Genomic DNA, 19,707 nt, shown 5'->3' on the forward strand with positions numbered 1-19,707 from the left:
GAAGTCCAAGATCAGGTGCCAGCATGACTGGATTCTGTTGAGAGCCCTCTTCCTGGTTTGCAGATGTCTGTCTTATTGCTGTGCCTTCAAATGGCAAAGAGCAGAGAGAGGAAATTAGTTCTCTCAGGTTTCTTATAAGAGCATTAATCCCACTCATGATTGCTTCACTCTCATGACCTAACTATCTCCCAAAGGCTCCACCTCTTACTATCATCACCAGTAGAGGCTAGGATTTCAAATTTTGAATTTGGTGCAGAGACACAAATGTTCAGTCCACAACAATATTTGTGATGGCTACTTTAAAGTCTTTGTTAAATCTGACATCTGGCCCTCCTCTGAGATAGTTTCTGTTGCTCATTTTCCTCCAAGGCTAGGTCACATGTACCTATCCTTTTTGCTGTCTTGTAATTTTATGTTGAAAATTGGACATTTTAGATGATATAGCAACTCTGCTTACTCATTTCTCTCTCCCCTCTCTGGGGCTTGTTTTTGCCGTTGTTTAATTGCTTATTTGATTTGTGAAATGCCTACACTATTTTGGTGAAGTATATTTACCCTGTGATTTGGAACACATCACATTCTCTTTCTGAGTACTTTAAAAATATCAAATGTTGGTAATTACTAAATGATCTTTGTTGCCTTGTCTAGCTATGAAGTTTTAAGACTCCAAATGCAGAAATCAATATCCTTATAAAAATGGTCTTAAAAAATAGAAGAGATGAAAGACATGTAGTCCTTGAGCTCCAGTGAAGACACTTGCTCAGATACTCACATTCACATTTCCTGCTGCTTCATGTGCCCCAACCCTTTCTTCTCATGTCTACTCTTCTAGACATGAGCCTCTCTCTTACCCTTTCTGCAGAGACATTGGAAGCCATGCATGAAATATTTTGGAGCCAAAGGATGGAAGGACCTCAGTTCCTGAATCACTGTTTGGAGGATGGCTGCCACTTAGACTTCATCTGTGCAAGAAAGCTTTATCATATTTAGACTTTGAGATTTGGGGGGCTATCTATCTTGCAGCCAGTATTGCCCTAAATAATAGTTTCATGTTTTGGGAGTCAACCAGTTGCCAATAGCCCCTAACTGTAACCATGAATCAAATGAAATTAAAGTAAAACATGGAAAATATGACCAAACACTGAGGCAATGGAAGAGATTTTTGGTAATTGACTCTGAATCCACTCTTTGCCTCTGGTAAGGATTCTGGTCTGGCCAGGGCATCTGATTTGGACATCTGCTCAGGAGCAGTCCTGAGCAGGGAGCTGGATGAGGCCAGGTCACAAATGGTAATCCTCACTCAAATGCCTAGAGAACAGATGTATGGATACCGGGGGGGAAGGGGTGTGGGATGAATTGGGAGAATGGGATTGACATATATACACTATTGATACTATGTATAAAACTGATAACTAATGAGAACTGTATAGCACAGGGAACTCTAGTCAATGCTCTGTGGTGACCTAAATGGGAAGGAAATCCAAAAAAGAGGGGATATATGTATACATATAGCTGATTCACTTTGTTGTACAGCAGAAACTAACAAAACATTGTAAAACAACTATACTCCAGTAAAAAGTTTTTAAAAAGTGGGGGGATAGAAGAGCATATCCAAGAGCAAGAGGCCTTTCTGAGACTAGAGCAGAAGGTGATCAGTTATATTAACATGTTTTCTCTCATCCAGTCCCTTCTTTACTCCATTCCTCATCCCTAGAGTTGTCACCCCTATAGATATCAATCTTTCTTCCTTATGTATCCTTCCAGAATTTATGTATGCAATATAAGAAAATCGTTATATATAGTCTTTGTCCTAATTCTTATCTCAAAGGCAGGATGTTATACACACTAACTTTTGCTTTGCCCTTTTCATCTAATATATCCTGAAGATCTTTCCACACCATCAAAAAGAGAAACTCATCTTCCTTTTCAACAGCTTAATACCATTCCATTCTGTGGATAAATCATAGTTCATTTAACATTTTTATAATAAGTATGGGTTATCCCCAATAATCTGCTATTACAAACGTGCTGCAACAAACATCCTTGCACATATGTCATTTTGGTATGTGTGTAGGTGTATTGATTCCCAGAAGTATGCTGCTGATTTAGAGGGTAAATCCACAGGTAATTTTGATAGATATTGCCAAATTGCCCTCAGAAGTGCTGTATTACATACCTCTACCAGCAATATTTGAGAGCATCGATTTCAATACAGTATATCAAAGTTTTAGACATTTGCTTAACAAGCAAGTGAAAAACATAGTATTCAGAGTAGGTCATATAAAGGTACGAAGGAGGCTGGAGGAACTATGGCATCATTGTGGCTCAGCATTACCAGACCCATTATTTTTTAAGGAAGCCTAAACTCTAGGGAGCTCTGATTTAATCCAACATCCTTAATTTGGCACATGAGGAAACTGTGACCCCAAGAATTTAGGGGACTTGTTCAAGACTACATAGGAGGTTAGCATGCCAGGGCCAGCATCTGATATCCTTCCTTCAGTTCACTGCACTTCTAACGCTTCTGGAAGGCAGAATAATGGCCCTCAAAGATGCTCATGCCCTAATCCCCATAACCTGTAATATGTCACTTACATGACAAAAGGGACTTTGCAGATGTGATTACAGTATGGACCTTACAATGGGGATATTATCTTGGATTGCTTAGTTGGGCCCAATCTAATCACAAGCGCTCTGAAAAGTGGAGAACCTTTCCCTGCTGTAGCCAGAAGTATGTGGGAGAGACAGGGCTAAGGAGATGAGTCAGGGATTCAAAGCATGAGAGGGACTCAACCCAGCTGTCATTGGCTTTGAAGATGGAGGAAGGGGGCCAGGAGCCAAGGAATATCAGTGAAAGCTGAACACAACCTCCAACCAGCAGCCAGCAAGGACATGGGGATCTCATCCTTACAGCCTCATGGAACAGAATCCTTCCCACAACCTGATGAACCGGAAAGAAACTTTTCCCTGGCACCTCTCACAAGGAATGTAGCCCTGCCACCATCTTGATTTTGACCTGTGGGAGATGGAGAAAGGAAATCAACCAAAGGCTTGTGACTGACAGAATTGTGGGATAATAATCTTGTGTTGCTTTAAGCTGCTAAGATTGTGGTAATTTTCTAGGGATGCAATAGAAAACTACTACACTGCTTCACACTGTCTCTTCCATGTCACCATGAGGAGCTCTCATTTACTCATTTAAAAAATATTTATTGAGGACCTATTATGTGCCAGGCACCATCTCAGGTGCTGGAGGGATAGCATGAGTAACACAAAAATGCCGTTTTCAGGGAGCATACTTTCACATGGAGGAAGACACATAAACCAGACAAATATGTTAGTTACATGGTAAATTAGAAAGTGAGGAGATTGGTTCAAGATGGTGGGGTAGAAGGATGTGCTCTCACTCTCTCTTGCAAGAGCACTGGGGTCACGGCTAACTGCTGAACAGTCATCGACAGGAGGACACGGGAACCCACCAAAAAGGATACCTCACATCCAAAGATAAAGGAGAAGACACTGAGATGGTAGGAGGGGTGCAATCACAATAAAATCAAATCCCACAACTGCTAGGTGGGTGACTCACAAACTGAAGAACACTTATACCCCAGAAATCCACCGACTGGAGTGAAGGTTCTGAGCCCCACGTCAGGCTTCCCAATCTGTGCATCCAGCAATGGGAGGATGAATTCCTAGATAATCAGACTTTGAAGCCAGCAGGATTTGATTGCACGACTTTAACAGGACTGGGGGAAACAGAGACTCCACTCTTGGAGGGCACACACAAAGTAGTGTGTGCATCAGGACCCAGAGGAAGGAGCAGTGACCCCATAGGAGACTAAACCAGACTTACCTGCTAGTGTCGGAGGGTCTCCTGCAGAGGCAGGGGGTGGCTGTGGCTTGGCAGCAGAAGTTCTGGGAAGTACTCCTTGGTGTAAGCCCTCCAAGAGTTCACCATTAGGCCAACCAAAGAGCCCAGGTAGGCTCAAGTGTTGGATTGCATCAGGCCAAAAAACCAACATGGAGGGAACCCAGCCCCACCCATCAGCAGACAAGTGGACTAAACTTTTACTGAGCTCTGCCCACCAGAGCAACAGCCGGCTCTACCCACCACCAGTCCCTCCCATCAGTAATCTTGCACAAGCCTCTTAGATAGCCTCATCCACCAGAGGGCAGAAAGCAGAAGCAAGAAGAACTACAATCCTGCAGCCTGTGGAACAAAAACCACATTCACAGAACGATAGACAAGATGAAAAGTCAGAGAGTCTATGTACCAGATGAAGAAACAAGATAAAACCCCAGAAAAACAACTAAATGAAGGGGAGATAGGCAACCTTCCAGAAAAAAGAATTCAGAATAATGATACTGAAGATGATCCAGGACCTCAGAAAAAGAATGGAGGTAAAGATCGAGAAGATGCAAGAAATGTTTAACAAAGATCTAGAAGAATTAAAGAACAAACAAACACAGATGAACAATACAATAACTGAAATGAAAACTACACTAGAAGGAATCAATAGCAGAATAACTGAGGCAGAAGAACGGATAAGTGACCTGGAAGACAGAATGCCGGAATTCACTGCTGCGGAACAGAATAAAGAAAAAGTAATGAAGAGAAATGAAGACAGCCTAAGAGACCTCTGGCACAACATGAAACGCAACAACATTCGCATTATAGGGGTCCCAGAAGGAGAAGAGAGAGAGAAAGGACCCAAGAAAATATTTGAAGAGATTATAGTTGAAAACTTCCCTAACATGGGAAAGGAAATAGTCACCCAAGTCCAGGAAGTGCAGACAGTCCCATATAGAATAAACCCAAGGAGAAACAAGCCAAGACACAAAGCAATCAAAGTGGCAAAAATTAAAGACAAAGAAAAATTATTGAAAGCAGCAAGGGAAAAATGACAAATAACACACAAGGGAACTCCCATAAGCTTAACAGCTGATTTCTCAGCAGAAACTCTACAAGCCAGAAGGGAGTGGCATGACATATTTAAAGTGATGAAAGGGAAGAACCTACAATCAAGATTACTCTACCTGGCAAGCATCTCATTCAGATTCGATGGAGAAATCAAAAGCTTTTCAGACAAGCCAAAGCTAAGAGAATTCAGCACCACCAAACCAGCTGTACAACAAATGCTAAAGGAACTTCTCTAAGTGGGAAACACAAGAGAAGAAAAGGACCTGCAAAAACAAAGTGAAAACAATTAAGAAAATGGTAATAGGAACATACATATCGATAATTACCTTAAACGTGAATGGATTAAATGCTCCAACCAAAAGACACAGGCTCGCAGAATGGATACAAAAACAAGACCCATATATATGCTGTCTACAAGAGACCCACTTCAGACCTAGGGACACATACAGACTGAAAGTGAGGGGATGGAAAAAGATATTCCATGCAAATGGAAATCAAAAGAAAGCTGGAGTAGCAACACTCATATCAGATGAAATAGGCGGTAAAATAAAGAATGTTACAAGAGGCAAGGAAGGACACTACATAATGATCAAGGGATCAATCCAAGAAGAAGATATAACAATTATAAATATATATGCACCCAACGTAGGTGCACCTCAATACATAAGGCAACTGCTAACAGATATAAAAGAGGAAATTGACAGTAACACAGTAATACTGGGGGACTTCAACACCTCACTTACACCAATGGACACATCCAAACAGAAAATTAAATAGGAAACACAAGCTTTAAATGACACAACGGACCAGATAGATTTAATTGATATTTATAGGACATTACATCCGAAAACAGCAGATTGCACTTTCTTCTCGAGTGCTCATGGAACATTCTCCAGGATAGATCACATCTTGGGTCACAAATCAAGCCTCAGTAAATTTAAGAAAACTGATATCATATCAAGTATCCTTTTCTGACCACAACACTATGAGATTAGAAATCAATTTCAGGGAAAAAAATGTAAAAAACACAAATACATGGAGGTTAAACAATACATTACTAAATAACCAAGAGTTTGGGCTTCCTTGGTAGCGCAGTGGTTGAGAGTCTGCCTGCTGATGCAGGGGACACGGGTTCGTGCCCTGGTCCTGGAAGATCCCACATGCTGTGGAGCGGCTAGGCTCGTGAGCCATGGCCGCTGAGACTGCACGACTGGAGCCTGTGCTCTGCAACGGGAGAGGCCACAACAGTGAGAGGCCCGTGTACAGCAAAAAAAAAAAAAAAAAAAAGAGTTCACTGAAGATATCAAAGAGGAAATCAAAAAATACCTAGAGACAAATGACAATGAAAACACAATGATGCAAAACCTATGGGGTGCAGCAAAAGCAGTTCTAAGAGGGAAGTTTATAGCAATACAAGCCTATCACAAGAAACAAGAAAAATCTCAAATACACAGTCTAACCTTGCACCTAAAGGAACTAGAGAAAGAAGAACAAACAAAACCCAAAGTTAGTAGAAGGAAAGAAATCATAAAGATCAGAGCAGAAATAAATGAAGTAGAATCAAAGAAAACAATAGCAAAGTTCAATAGAACTAAAAGCTGTTCTTTGAGAAGATAAACAAAATGGATAAACCTTTAGCCAGCCTCATCAAGAAAAGAGGGAGAGGACTGAAATCAATAAAATTAGAAATGAAAAAGAAGTTACGGGCTTCCCTAGTGGCGCTGTGGTTGAGAGTCCGCCTGCCGATGCAGGGGACACAGGTTCATGCCCCGGTCTGGGAAGATCCCACATGCCGTGGAGCGGCTGGGCCCGTGAGCCATGGCCGCTGAGCCTGCGTGTCCGGAGCCAGTGCTCCGCAACGGGAGAGGCCACAACTGTGAGAGGCCCGCATACCGCAAAAAAAAAAAAAAAAAAAAAAAAAAAAAAGAAGTTACAATGGACACCACAGAAATACAAAGCATAAGAGACTACGACAAGCAATTCTTTGTCAATAAAAATGGACAACCTGGAAGAAATGGACAAATTCTTAGAAAGGTATAACCTTCCAAGACTGAACCAGGAAGAAATAGAAAATATGAACAGACCAATCACAAGCACTGAAATTGAAACTGTGATTAAAAATCTTCCAACAAACAAAAGTCCAGGACCAGATGGCTTCACAGGTGAATTCTATCAAACATTTAGAGAAGAGCTAACACCCATCCTTCTCAAACTCTTCCAGAAAACTGCAGAGGAAAGAACACTCCCAAACTCATTCTAAGAGGTTACCATCACCCTGATACCAAAGTAAGACAAAAATACTACAAAAAAAGAAAATTACAGACCAATATCAATGATGAATATAGATGCAAAAATCCTCAACAAAATACTAGCAAACAGAATCCAGCAACACATTAAAAGGATCATACACCATGATCAAGTGGGATTTATCCCAAGGATGCAAGGATTCTTCAATATATGCAAATCAATCAATGTGATACACCATATTAACAAACTGAAGAATAAAAACCATATGACCATCTCAATAGATGCAGAAAAAGCTTTTGACAAAATTCAACGCCCACTTATGATAAAAACTCTCCAAAAAGTGGGCATGGAGGGAGCCTACCTCAACATAACAAAGGCCATATATGACAAAGCCACAGCAAACATCATTCTCAATGGTGAAAAGCTGAAATCATTTCCTCTAACATCAGGAGCAAGACAAGGATGTCCAGTCTCACCACTATTATTCCACATAGTTTTGGAAGTCCTAGCCACAGCAATCAGAGAAGAAAAAGAAATAAAAGGAATACAAACTGGAAAAGAAGAAGTAAAACTGTCACTGTTTACAGATGTTTACTATTTACTATTTACTGTCACTGTTTACTATACATAGAGAATCCTAACAATGCCACCAGAAAACTACTATAGCTAAGCAATGAAGTTGGTAAAGTTGCAGGATACAAAATTAATGCACAGAAATCTCTTGCATTCTTATACACTAATGATGAAAAATCTGAAAGAGCAATTAAGGAAATACTCCTATTTACCATTGTAACAAAAAGAATAAAATACCTAGGAATAAACCTACCTAAGGAGACGAAAGACCTGTATGCAGAAAACTATAAGACACTGATGAAAGAAATTAAAGATGACATAAACAGATGGAGAGGTATACCCTGTTCTTGGATAGGAAGAATCAATATTGTGAAAATGACTATACTACCCAAAGCAATCTACAGATTCAATGCAATCCCTATCAAAGTACCAATGGCACTTTTCACAGAACTAGAACAAAAAATCTTAAAATTTGTATGGAGACACGAAAGACCCCAAATAGCCAAAGTAGTCGAGTGAAAAAAATGGAGCTGGAGGAATCAGACTCCCTGACTTTAGACTATATTACAAAGCTACAGTAATCAAGAAAATATGGTACTGGCACAAAAACAGAAATATAGATCAATGAAACAGGATAGAAAGGCCAGAGATAAACCCATGCACCTATGGTCAACTAATCTATGACAAAGGAGGCCAGGATATACATTGGAGAAGAGACAGTCTCTTCAATAAGTGGCTGGGAAAACTGGACAGCTACATGTAAAAGAATGAAATTAGAACACTCCCTAACACCATACACAAAAATAAACTCAAAATGGATTAGAGACCTAAATATAAGACCACACACTATGAAACTCTTAGAAGAGAACATAGGGAGAACACTCTTTGACATAAATCACAGCAAGATGTTTTTTGATCCACCTCATACAGTAATGGAAATAAAAACAAAAATAAGCAAATGGGACCTAATGAAACCTAAAAGCTTTTGCACAGCAAAGGAAACAACAAATAAAACGAAAAGGCAACCCTCAGAATGGGTGAAAATATTTGCAAACGAATCATCGGACAAGGGATTAATCTCCAAAATATATAAACAGTTCATACAGCTCAATATTAAAAAAAAATAATAATAAGCCTCTGCTTTTGTGTTGCTGGGAACCTGGATGCAGCATGTCTTGAAAGGAACATGTTGAGAGGCCTCATGCAGGGGAGGCCCTGAGCTGACAAGGGGGAAGGAAGCTCAGTTGGGCCAGGCCCCAGTTCACCCTCCAACTAAGTTCAGCACGCCAGTGACTACCAGTGAGAGCAGCAGGAAAACCAGTCAGAAAAGCCAAGTCTCACTGACAGAGTTGTGAGCAAATAAAACAGTTGTTGTCAAAGCTGCTCAGGTTTGGGGCGGTTTGTTATTCTGTGATACATGAAAAAAAGAACCCAAGAATTTTGGTCTGTGTATCCAGAAGAAGAGAGTGAGCATTAGCTAGATGGAGTAGGCAGGTAGTTAACAGGTTTGAGGGGAAATCTTGGGTGGAAAGATTAAAATCTTACTACTTCTGAATGGAAAAGAACGTTTGTTTTTTCTTAAGAGAGTAGAAGAACAATATCCTCTTATCTCTGAAGCACTGCTGGATTTCCCAAGGCCAGAAAAGGCCATTTTAAGAGCAACTCTTTGGATCTTCAAGATAGTAGCCACAGCAGAGGGTAAAGGAATTGTTTAGATTCTTTTCTTTCCAGCTTCTGAAGCTCTGTTGACAATCAGTGAAACCTCCATGGCAGTTTGAGGTAGAGAAACCCTCGCCCAGTTTTTCTGGCTTTGCCACTGTGGTTTCAGGGCTTCAAGGACTCTATCATGTAAAGGAGAAACCACGGTGCTTGCTTTCCCTCCCGCTTTCCACAACTGGTCATGAAGAACCACCCTGGGCTTGGCTGATGGGCTTCTGGAAGCTGAGTGTGCAGCCTTGGAGGAAGGCCCTTACCAGTATTCGATGTAATCCTTCCTGTGGCCGTACACTTCAGACAGCAGTGTGTGGGAAAAGAAAAACTGCCTGGTCAATTTGGTTAGCCTGTGGGTCTCTGATGATACACATCTGGGCTAATACCTTGTGAATTTTCCGCAAATGAAGTGTTGGGGAAAGGCAGTGTATTGCTTAAGAATTCTAACTCTCCCAGAATAAATATTAATGTAAAAGGATTGCTTGTATGTTGCCAACCTCCCGCTCACTCACTCCCACCTGTAGCCCACGACATTCACCCACCCACACCTCCTTCCCACGTTTACCAGCTAAAGTCAAATTCACTGTACACACAAAGGCTTATCTTCTGGGTTCAACCTTTTCTTGGGCCAGTTCCTGGGAGGGAGGAGTGGCTTCCATCCATCATCCCTCTGTAGATTCTCCACCCCGTGACCCACCACTGCCACCCTAAGTAGCGCAAGGAGATGAGGCATCACGGCACAAAGGGATTCACAATGTTGAGCAACTATAGGGTTTATGTCAGAGTAAAGGTGATGGGTTTGACTTAATAAACATTTTGTTTTAAGAAAAATGTTAGGAGGCAATGCTTAAAAATTTAATCATATACCAAAGGGGAAAGGAAGGTGAGGGATAAATTAGGAGTTTGGGATGAACAGGTACACACTACTATATGTAAAATAGATAACAAACAAGGACCTACTGTATAGCACAGGGAACTATACTCAATATTTTGTAATAACCTGTAAGGGAACAGAATCTGTAAAAGAATATATGTGTACCTGAATCAGCGTGCTGTACACCTGAAACTAACACAACACTGTAAAACAACTATACCTCAATTTTAAAGAAAGGAATTTAACCATAAAATTATGTTAAGGATATCCAGGCTTGAGAGATGGCTTCCTGGAAACACGTGTCACATGAGGTTGTTATAGCCTGGTCAACATGTAGATGTGTTCACAACACAGGGATGCTAACAACACTGCTTTGGTCTCTTCAAGTCATAACACACCTTTGGCCATGGTTTCTTCCAATTACCATTAACACAATTCCAGGCCATTTCCCCTAAGGTGCCCATCAACCTGTGACGACCTGCTGCTGCTCAGCTTCTGTTCATTCCCATCTCCTTAAAAGCTTTCTCCCGCCCCCAGGGGTCTGATGGCTGTCAGCACTGACTTAGTCATAAACTTCCACCTTCGTGGTACTACCAGCCTTATCACCTGGAGAATGTCCACCAGATGTTATGGATGAAGATAGCTCACGAGGAGAACAGGCAGGAGGAGAGTCCCCGGGGTGGGGGGCTGGCAGTGGGTGCACTAGCAGACCAGTGAGTCTACCCTCCGCAGGAGAGAGTATAAAGGCCCTCCGAGGCTTCATGACGAAAAGCATATGGAACAGAATGTAGCTTAGTTTCAAGTTCCTCAGCAGCAACCCTAAGACAAGGAGTCGAAAGCAAGTAGTGCATCTGGGAGATGATTCCAGGAAACATAGGTTGGGGGTGGGGAAGTGTACAGGGAAGGGAAGAAAGCCAGTACAAGGTGTGTTTATAAGTCAGTGACCACTGGGGGCAACTGAAGTTTAAAATCTCTCAAAAACAGTGTGAAACACCTGCCTCGGAATTACCCCACCCAAGGAGCAAGGGAGCTCCTTGTATATTTATACAACAACTTCTGTTCATCACTTGTTGAGAGCTGCTTCTGGGGGTGCTGGTTCCCTGGACTTCTGGCCCGCTGTGTGCAGGGACAGAGCAGCATTCCACGGTTCCAGAGAAAGTCCTCAGGCACAGAGGTGCAGATGTGAGCCTGTAAAAGTTGTCTGGGGCTCTGTGAAACAGAAGATTCATGGGCAATGACAGTGATCTGTTCCAGGACACCTGCTGAGTTGGCTAAGACCTTACCTAACTGCTCATTGCATGGACCTGTGGCCTCAGAGAATGGATGCTGAAAATGTACTGTCAGTACTGTGAACAGTTTATAAAAGTTTCAGGATAAAATATATATATTCATGTCCATATATGAATTAGCTAAACCAGCATTGTATGGGGAAGCAGTAAATGAGGTATGTGTAACCCTATAGGTTTGGACAGCTTTCCATGACATTATTAAGTGAAAATTGAAGGTTATATAACCCCACTTGGGGGTTCAATACAATCCCATTTTTGTGTTAAAAGCACAAAAAATTTATATATGAGAAGAATCTTTAAGAATAGAAGCTAAGGGACTTCCCTGGTGGTCCAGTGGTTTAGACTCCACGCTTCCATTGCAGGGGGCATGAGTTTGATCCCTGGTCGGGGAAATTAGATCCCACAAGCCTCGTGGCTTGGCCAAAAAAGAAAAAGAAAAAAAAAGACGCTAAAGGTTATTTGTAAAGGTTACAAGTTATTAAAGTGTTAATAACTGTTGTCTCTAGGGAAGTGGGGTTATGAGTTAATTTTTTGTTGCTTTTCTTTATTTTCTATGTTTTTGTAATAAGCATGGATTGCTTTTATAACCATGACCAGATTTTTAAAAATTCACAATAATGAAATATAATTTCAAGATATGAGAATAGTTCCAGTACTTTTCTAAATCTCCCTTTCTTCCTTCCCTCACACCCTCCATCTGTTACAACAGAGTAACCTTACTTATTTCAGGTAACTGGTATGAACATCACCACTCTCAAACATGGGAGAAGATAAAGAATTCGGCACAAAAGGCTTTTGAGGAACCAAAAGAGATGTCCTTACATCTATAAACTAAAACCCATCCATTTTGCTCACAGACAAGCATCTCAGACTAGCATCAGGGGCTTGTTTATATGTTCTTCGTACACAGTTCTAACAGACGTTGGCACCTGCGTTCAAGTTCACATTTAGAAGAGGCATTTAGACGATAAGAAAGGGCCCGCCACAGGCAGACACACAGGAAGCAGGGAGAGGTGGCAGAGGTGACAAGCGAGGACAGAGCCCAGACAAGGCTGCCACACCTGTCAGTCAGCACAGGAACTCCTTAGGGGAGAGCACACACCCTCCGCCTCCTTACCAAGTGCGGAAGACACCCCTGTTTCCAAACTCAGAGCAGGATCACAGTGACAGCCTTGAGGCATCCAGGCCAGGCTTAACTGTACCCAAGAGAACCAAACATCCAACGCTCAGGCCTTAAAATGAAATAGAATACAGGCCTATAGTTAGGATCATCCACATTAAAAGTGGGTACCTTCAAACACAGCTTCAGAGTCTTGGTGATATAGGCCAGACTAGGGAATGAGGTTACATTCTTATCTGTTTCTATCTTTCCTACTTTTGTGTGAAACAAAGTTGATTTTATATCTGTCAATACCTCCTGGTTCCGGTATCTATTCTTTAACATCTGATCTTATAATTAAGATTTCTTGCCTCCATGACCCTTCGACTTGTTTTTCCTCCTGGTTTCATAATATTCCTTAAATTAGAAAAAAAAGAAAAATTAGAAACTGGAGACTAAAGTCCTAACAAACTGTTTTTGGAGGGGCTGTGTTCTTTTATACTGACCATTTTAATCTCTTCATAAAAGGGGTGTTTAACAAGCCCAAACTTTTAAATATGAACAGAATAAAGTCAAAAGGAGATGAAAGAAATGGCATTCCTGGTGAAATAGGTCAGATGATTTTCAGACTCCAAAGTGTCCTGATAGTTTTATGTGATCCAATCCAGTTCCTGAAAAAACCCTGCCAACAGGTAACAGGTCTTTGAAAGCTTTTGAAGCCAAAGGCTCCCCACCAGCCAGCCCATCTCTTACTAAGTTCTCAGCCTCATTAAGAATGAGAAACAGATACCACGGCACCAACCTGTCTACGAGAACACAGCGAGACAAATGTAATTGCCTGTACGAGGAATATAAGTCAGCAACTCCCAAAGCATTCATATTTACACCCACTCCATTTTGGTTGTCTTTCCTTTATAATTTGCCCATACATCGATGTCAAGTGTATAATTTCATCTGGGGCTTTATCAGTTACCGCCCAGAGCCATGATTATATGGTGCAGGGAACTTCCTCCCCCTGAGCGAGTCTATCTTTAGTATCTTCTTAATAGTTACTTCTTACATGTAAAATCAAAAGGAAAGTCTTGGTTTTCTTATGTGGCTCCAGAATCACTAAATATAACATTTAGAAGCAATTTATCAACTGAAACCATTGACTTTTCAGCTGCCACTACCATTTCTCAAAGCAAAGTGTTCTTATGGCTTCCCTTGGTTATTTTTTTATCAAATTACAATGAAAATTTTAGGGACTTCTGTATTGACCATTCAATCATGTACTAAGTTCGTCTTTCATCTTGCTGGTGTCCAGCCTAATTAAACAGAGATGAAACTGAATTTTGAATACTCAGAACCACAGCAAGACGCATAAAGGTATGATTTCCAGAAGAAGTAACTTTTTAAAAACAAAAAACGGCTCTCCAATCTACGATTCAAAAGATAATTTATTAGTCTGAGAAGAGGAGTCACACACTATACCCAGTAATATGTTTCTTTTATTTTTGTTCCTTTATCTTAAAAATATATTTAAACAAGAAACAAAGATAATATTGAATTTTCCCATAAATTTTGCTTTCTTATTTACAGTGTTACATTGTAAATAACATTCCATTATACACAAATTAAGGACTGTGCATTACTGTATGTTCTCTTTACATATTCTTTCATAATATAGTACACACAGCTCGAAGCTATGCAGTATTTAAGCTTAGAAAAGCTTGAGGAAAGAAGTACAAACTTTATCAATAAGACTATTACTTAAAAAGGTTCTGACCTTAATTCTCTGCTAGATTGTTTCACTGAAACCATTCTTTGTTAAAGAAAAATGCCCCATATGAGGGATGAGAACAACAGTTTAAGTTACCATAGGATCCACTTAAACTGGCTAACAAATAAAAACACTTTGTTACTAGCACTGTTATCATATGGAGCATGGCCACTGTCAGTCATTTCAACAAGTAGATTGCAGTTCCGACATGTTATATCAAAGACAGTTGGTACCTCTTCGTGAAATCAACAATGTTTCCTGCAACTTTAGGTTTTACTTGTAAACAGTTAAAGACACATTTTGGGAAGATGATTTAATCATTCTTGGTCTGAGGTTACACAATAAGGAGGAGTTTCTATTTCATCGAAGGAGAAGCAAGCATACGCACTGTGCATGCACAAGGGCGCACGCACACACACGCACGCACACACACAGAGTCCCGCTCATCTGCCCAAGACGCGCGTGTCACCAAGCGCTAACTACAGCAGCACTAGTGTCGCGAGCGATGCACGAGGCTGTGACAGGAATTATAAAATGAGGAAGATAAAACATCCAACTTCGGTTAAAACCCTGCGAAGCTCGGGTTCTGAAATGCCGCTCAGATGCTCTGTGTTCGGCCTGAAGGTTCAGCTCACTGGGCTCTCCAGGCGGCAGACCCCACCTTCAATCGCCACGGACTGTCCAGCTACCGCACCGGGAGGGAGTCTGGAAATGTGAGTCTGCAGAGGAGGAGACGGAAGACTGTTAGAGGTGCCAGCTGTGTCCCCCTGACGTGCGACAAAGGCGGAGAAAACACCAGAGCATCTTGGCTTCTCTTTGCTTCTGAGCATCTACAGGCTGTGCTGGCGGGTAACTCAGGTGCAGACAGATCCTGTTTGTCCAAATCTCAGGGGATATTAACTGAGTACCTACTACCTGCCAAGCACAGCACTGGTAGCTGGAGATAGAGACCGGGACAGCCCAGGCCCCCAGGAGCACAGAGCTTACAGTTTAGTCACACTCAGAATACGAGTGGTTTTAAGGCCACCTGTATTGAGCATATTCCAGTTACCTGAAAACTACCAGTTGATACACATTTTGTCCTCTGAACATTAAAAGCAACTGAGAATACCCGATTCATGATTATTCCCTCAATTGACTCCTTAAAGGATTTAAATAGCTTACAAAAATCAGATCACTCAACAACCTCAAGTGAGGCAATGACAAAAAAAAAGAAAAAGAAGAACTTACAAAAATAAGTTAAAGACAGGCATGAGTTAACACACAAAATCTAGCCTGAGTTCTGTCCCTGTGCTGGAGGCAGACTGCTGCTCTGTCTCAGAGCTTCTCAGTGGCCAAGACCAGACAGGGGTCCACATGGTATAACGGGATCACACAAACCAACCACTCAAAGGAGAAAACCATTCCCGGCACAGAGTCCAAGGAGCCATTCCTCTTGTAGGGCTTCACCCACAGCAGGTACTGTGTATAGCGGATGAGTGAAGACAGCGGTTGTACAACAAGGAGTTTTGTAGGGCTGAACATTACAGCATCACTCACAGGAGGCCAGCAGGAAAAGCTCTTCCACAAGGGGTCAGGACCACGTCAGCCAGGAATTCCTTTTTTTGATGATCTGGCTTAATCCGGGGATAGATAAATGTCAGAGTTCCTAAGAAGAACAGAGGGACTGTATATCCTTCAGGAATCCTCTCTGATTCTGCTTCTCCACACAAGCTTTTCCTGAGGACTGAACCCAAGGGAGTTCAAGTCCCAGAGTGAACTTGCTGGATGCAGCTGGTGAGGTGGCCAAGCCTGGGGTGGGTCTGACATCCTCTCACACAACCAAAAATAAAGCAAGCATATGCTTTAGATGGAGCAACAGGTAAGCCATCTGGTTTTAGTTTGACGGTAGATACTGTTCTTGGGTCTCACTGCACAAGTCCTATTAGAGGAGCTGACATAAGTCAGCAATTTGGAAAGCTCTGGAGAACAGAAAATGTTCTCTGGGTACTTAGTGTTTCTGTGCGCAAGGCAGGAAGTCACCTGTAACCTCCAGGAGGGTGGCCCGTCAACTTTGGGGTGGAGAGCTGGGCAAGGCAGTCCATGTGGCACCTCCTGGGAGGTGAGTATCACTGAGTTTGGTCGCCAGGCTCACGCCTCTGGGCACCCTGTCCCAGAATCTGGCCTTGTTATTGCATCTGAAGGCTGTTTAGTACATCTTATTACATCTTATAAGTACAGATATATTATACCCGAGAAGTCCACAGTAAGACTCATTTGTGGATCTTTCATTTCTTGTGATGTCTTATTAACCTAGCGGGAGAAGTTTGAAGAGGACGTGTTGTTTAATCCTGCTACCCAGCAGCCCTTGTCACATCAGGCACAAAACGCTCAGATCTACAACTCCCAGGGCTCAGTGTTGATGGGGCCCTTTTATTCTTTCAGGGATTCATTAACATGAGGTCAAAGAATTTTTTTCCCTGAGAGAGGAGAAGCCCCTTAGTCTATCTCATCTCTCATCTCACCCTCCTCAGCCATGAAACAGTCACATGGCTAGGACAGGGATCAAGAGTGTGGAAAACAATATGGTCGTTCCTCAAAAAATTAAACATAGAATTATCATACGATCCAACAATTCCACTTCAGGGTATATGCCCAAAACAAGTAAAAGCAGGGACTCATATATTTGTACACAATGCTCATAGCAGCATTATTCACAATAGTCAAAAAGTAGAAGCAACCCAAATGTCCATCAACAGGTAAATAAACAAAATATGGTCTATACATACAGTGGTATGTTATTCAGCTTTAAAAAGAAATGACATTCTGACACATGGTACAACATGGATCAGCTCTGAAGATACTAAGCTCAATGAAATAAGCCAGACACAAAAGGACAAATATTGCATGATTCCACTTATATGAGGTACCTAGAAGTCAAATTCACAGGACAGGAAGCAGAATGGTGGTTGCCAGGGGCTGAGGGTAGGTAGAATTATGGGGCCATTACTTAATAGGCATACAGTCTCAGTTTGCGAAGGTGAAAAGTTCTGGAGGTGGACGGTGGCGATGGTTGCACAAAACGTGAATGTACTAAATGCCACTGCACAGTACACCCAACATGGTTAAAATAGTACATTCTATGTTATGTATATTTTAGCACAGTTAAAAAAAAGAAGAAAGCAGAAACGACCATTTTCTTCCTAGTCCAGAACTGTATTCTATAAGATGGCATTAAGAGAAGGGGTTAGCTAGGAATGAATCCATGGTGCAGACCCCAATGGAGAAATATTAACACCAGGCTCTGTTCACAAATAGGTTGAAAATTTCCAATCAGGTTACTTAAGATATCTGCCCCTAAAAGTGAAGCTCACAGGAAACTCCATCCTCACATTTCCCAGAGATTCAGAGAGAATCCAGTGAGACTTCCTGGCAGGCCTGGTGGTCTAGGCACCAGAGGCAACAGAGAATAAATTAATTGTTAAAAGATCAAAGAGCGACCATATGTCCAAGCAGACAGCCTGCAACTTGACCAGGGGAATGTCAGTCTTAAAGCAACTGATTTTTCTGCTGAGCATGAAAAAGACCCAGGACTAGAAGGAAGAAACTGCTGTCCCACAGACCAGGGGACCTGATAGCAATCCTCTGAGATTTACAGAAACACAGATGGCCAATCCAAACTTACCTCTAACATTCCTACCCACACCAAGTTTACAACAGAAAAACATCTAAATAAACTGAGCTAAACCACAAAGTGTCAAGGAGAGTTAGGAAGGAAAAGAACTGGAAAAGATGACAAAGGTCTTGAGATATTTATTAATAGTACATGGGCAAAATACTTCAAAAATACATTGAGATTTGTATAAATTGAGCTGTTTACATAAGACAGAAATGCTCAACCAGACAAACAAGTTGTTAAGATTAACTTCTCAGGATTACTGCTTCCCTAAATTATCATCTAGTCAATGGGGATTTTGCAATTACAAAACACACTGGCATGATTTTGGTGTTGAGGGGAATAGAATGGTTAACCGTCCAAATGTATGTCAACACTTCACCAGTTTCATCAATCAACATGGTCTTCTGACTCATCGGAAAATAAGTAACCTTGGCCTGGAAAAGTTTGAGCCAAGATGTATTTGAAGCTTTCTGTGGAAATTTCAGTGGAGCATCAAATCATATTATAAACAGTGGGGGCTGTTTAAGAGAATATTTTATATGAGTGTTTATCTCTAAAAGTTCTTTTGGAGAAGTGGGTTTGAATTCCTTGAGCCTAAAAATGTCTGTGGACAGTTCACCACTGTCTATGATGAACTTGTATGCCAGCATTTAAAAGTGCAATAAAGTATTTTATATTGGGTGTGTAAGGACTATGCAGACTCTAGGGTGTCCTATAAGCCTAAGACCTTAACAAGGTGTCTTTAAAACCATTTAAGTAGCAGTGTACTTTTACTGGAATTTGGAACTAATGAGAAATAGCACATGAAAATGGTAGATGCCAGAGCAGCGGCATTTTGGGTATTCTCCCTCCATTCCTTCAGAATGCCTCTCTCATACACCTCTCTAACGAGGATTCCGTGTCTCTAACATCCTTTTCGGTTCTTTCTCCGGGAAAGACGTCCTTGACTGGATCCTCCTCCAGATCTAGAAACCCTCCTTCTAGCTCCTACAGCTCCCAGCTGAGCATTTCACATCTTGTGATGTAACTGTCCGGGTTTTGGTTTGTTTTGAATCTCTGTAATTGAAAGCCAGCTGGAGGCAGGAGTTTGTCATACACTCACCGCTGTATTCCCTGCACCTGTCAAAGTGTCTGACACAAAGGCACACTCTGGAAATGCTCACTGAGTGGAGAAGTGACTAAAGTATACCCTTCAGAGCTATGTTTATGTACAAAGAATCTCAGGTGTTTTAACTCGTGTGACCAGTCAGTTTGGTTAAAAAGTCAATCACACTAGTTTGTTAGAGTAAAGATTATTTTTAAATAGATTTTTTAAAAGTATGGACTGACTCCAGTTTCCCACTTTCCAAGTGATTATGCTTTTAGAATGGAGATAGAGCCTTAGATCCTGCAGATGCTAACAGTGCCAAACCAATGGGACCCAACGGCCTTGGAGTTAGAATTCTCTGCTTTCTTGCTAATTCCCTGAGTGACCGGACAGATCCTTGAGGTTAACACTCCTAGAAGAACTATCACCTTGTAAATTAAACTGTCTATTCAAAGCCAACAGTCCTAGGGCTGTATCTTTCTATAAA

The 19,707-nt window shown here is 41.4% G+C and overlaps 1 protein-coding gene across 3 annotated transcripts in view; it reads right to left on the reverse strand.

Moving 5' to 3' along the window:
- Positions 1–14,130: 14,130 nt before the first annotated feature.
- The window catches only part of TASP1 (taspase 1), a 248,776-nt gene continuing 243,199 nt past the window's right edge, over positions 14,131–19,707 (reverse strand). For 2 of the 3 annotated variants that reach the window (XR_004345945.1, XM_032606608.1), the window contains exon 14: positions 14,135–15,194. Coding sequence is in view for 2 of the 3 variants with exons in the window: in XM_032606608.1 (XP_032462499.1) it covers positions 15,102–15,194 (93 nt within the window). In the remaining variant the exon portion in view is untranslated. Of the gene's footprint in view, positions 15,195–19,707 lie in introns of all 3 variants that reach the window. The other variant, XM_032606609.1, reaches the window with a different exon arrangement.

Source organism: Phocoena sinus, chromosome 15 (assembly GCF_008692025.1).
Source record: "Phocoena sinus isolate mPhoSin1 chromosome 15, mPhoSin1.pri, whole genome shotgun sequence".
Taxonomy (NCBI): domain Eukaryota; kingdom Metazoa; phylum Chordata; class Mammalia; order Artiodactyla; family Phocoenidae; genus Phocoena; species Phocoena sinus.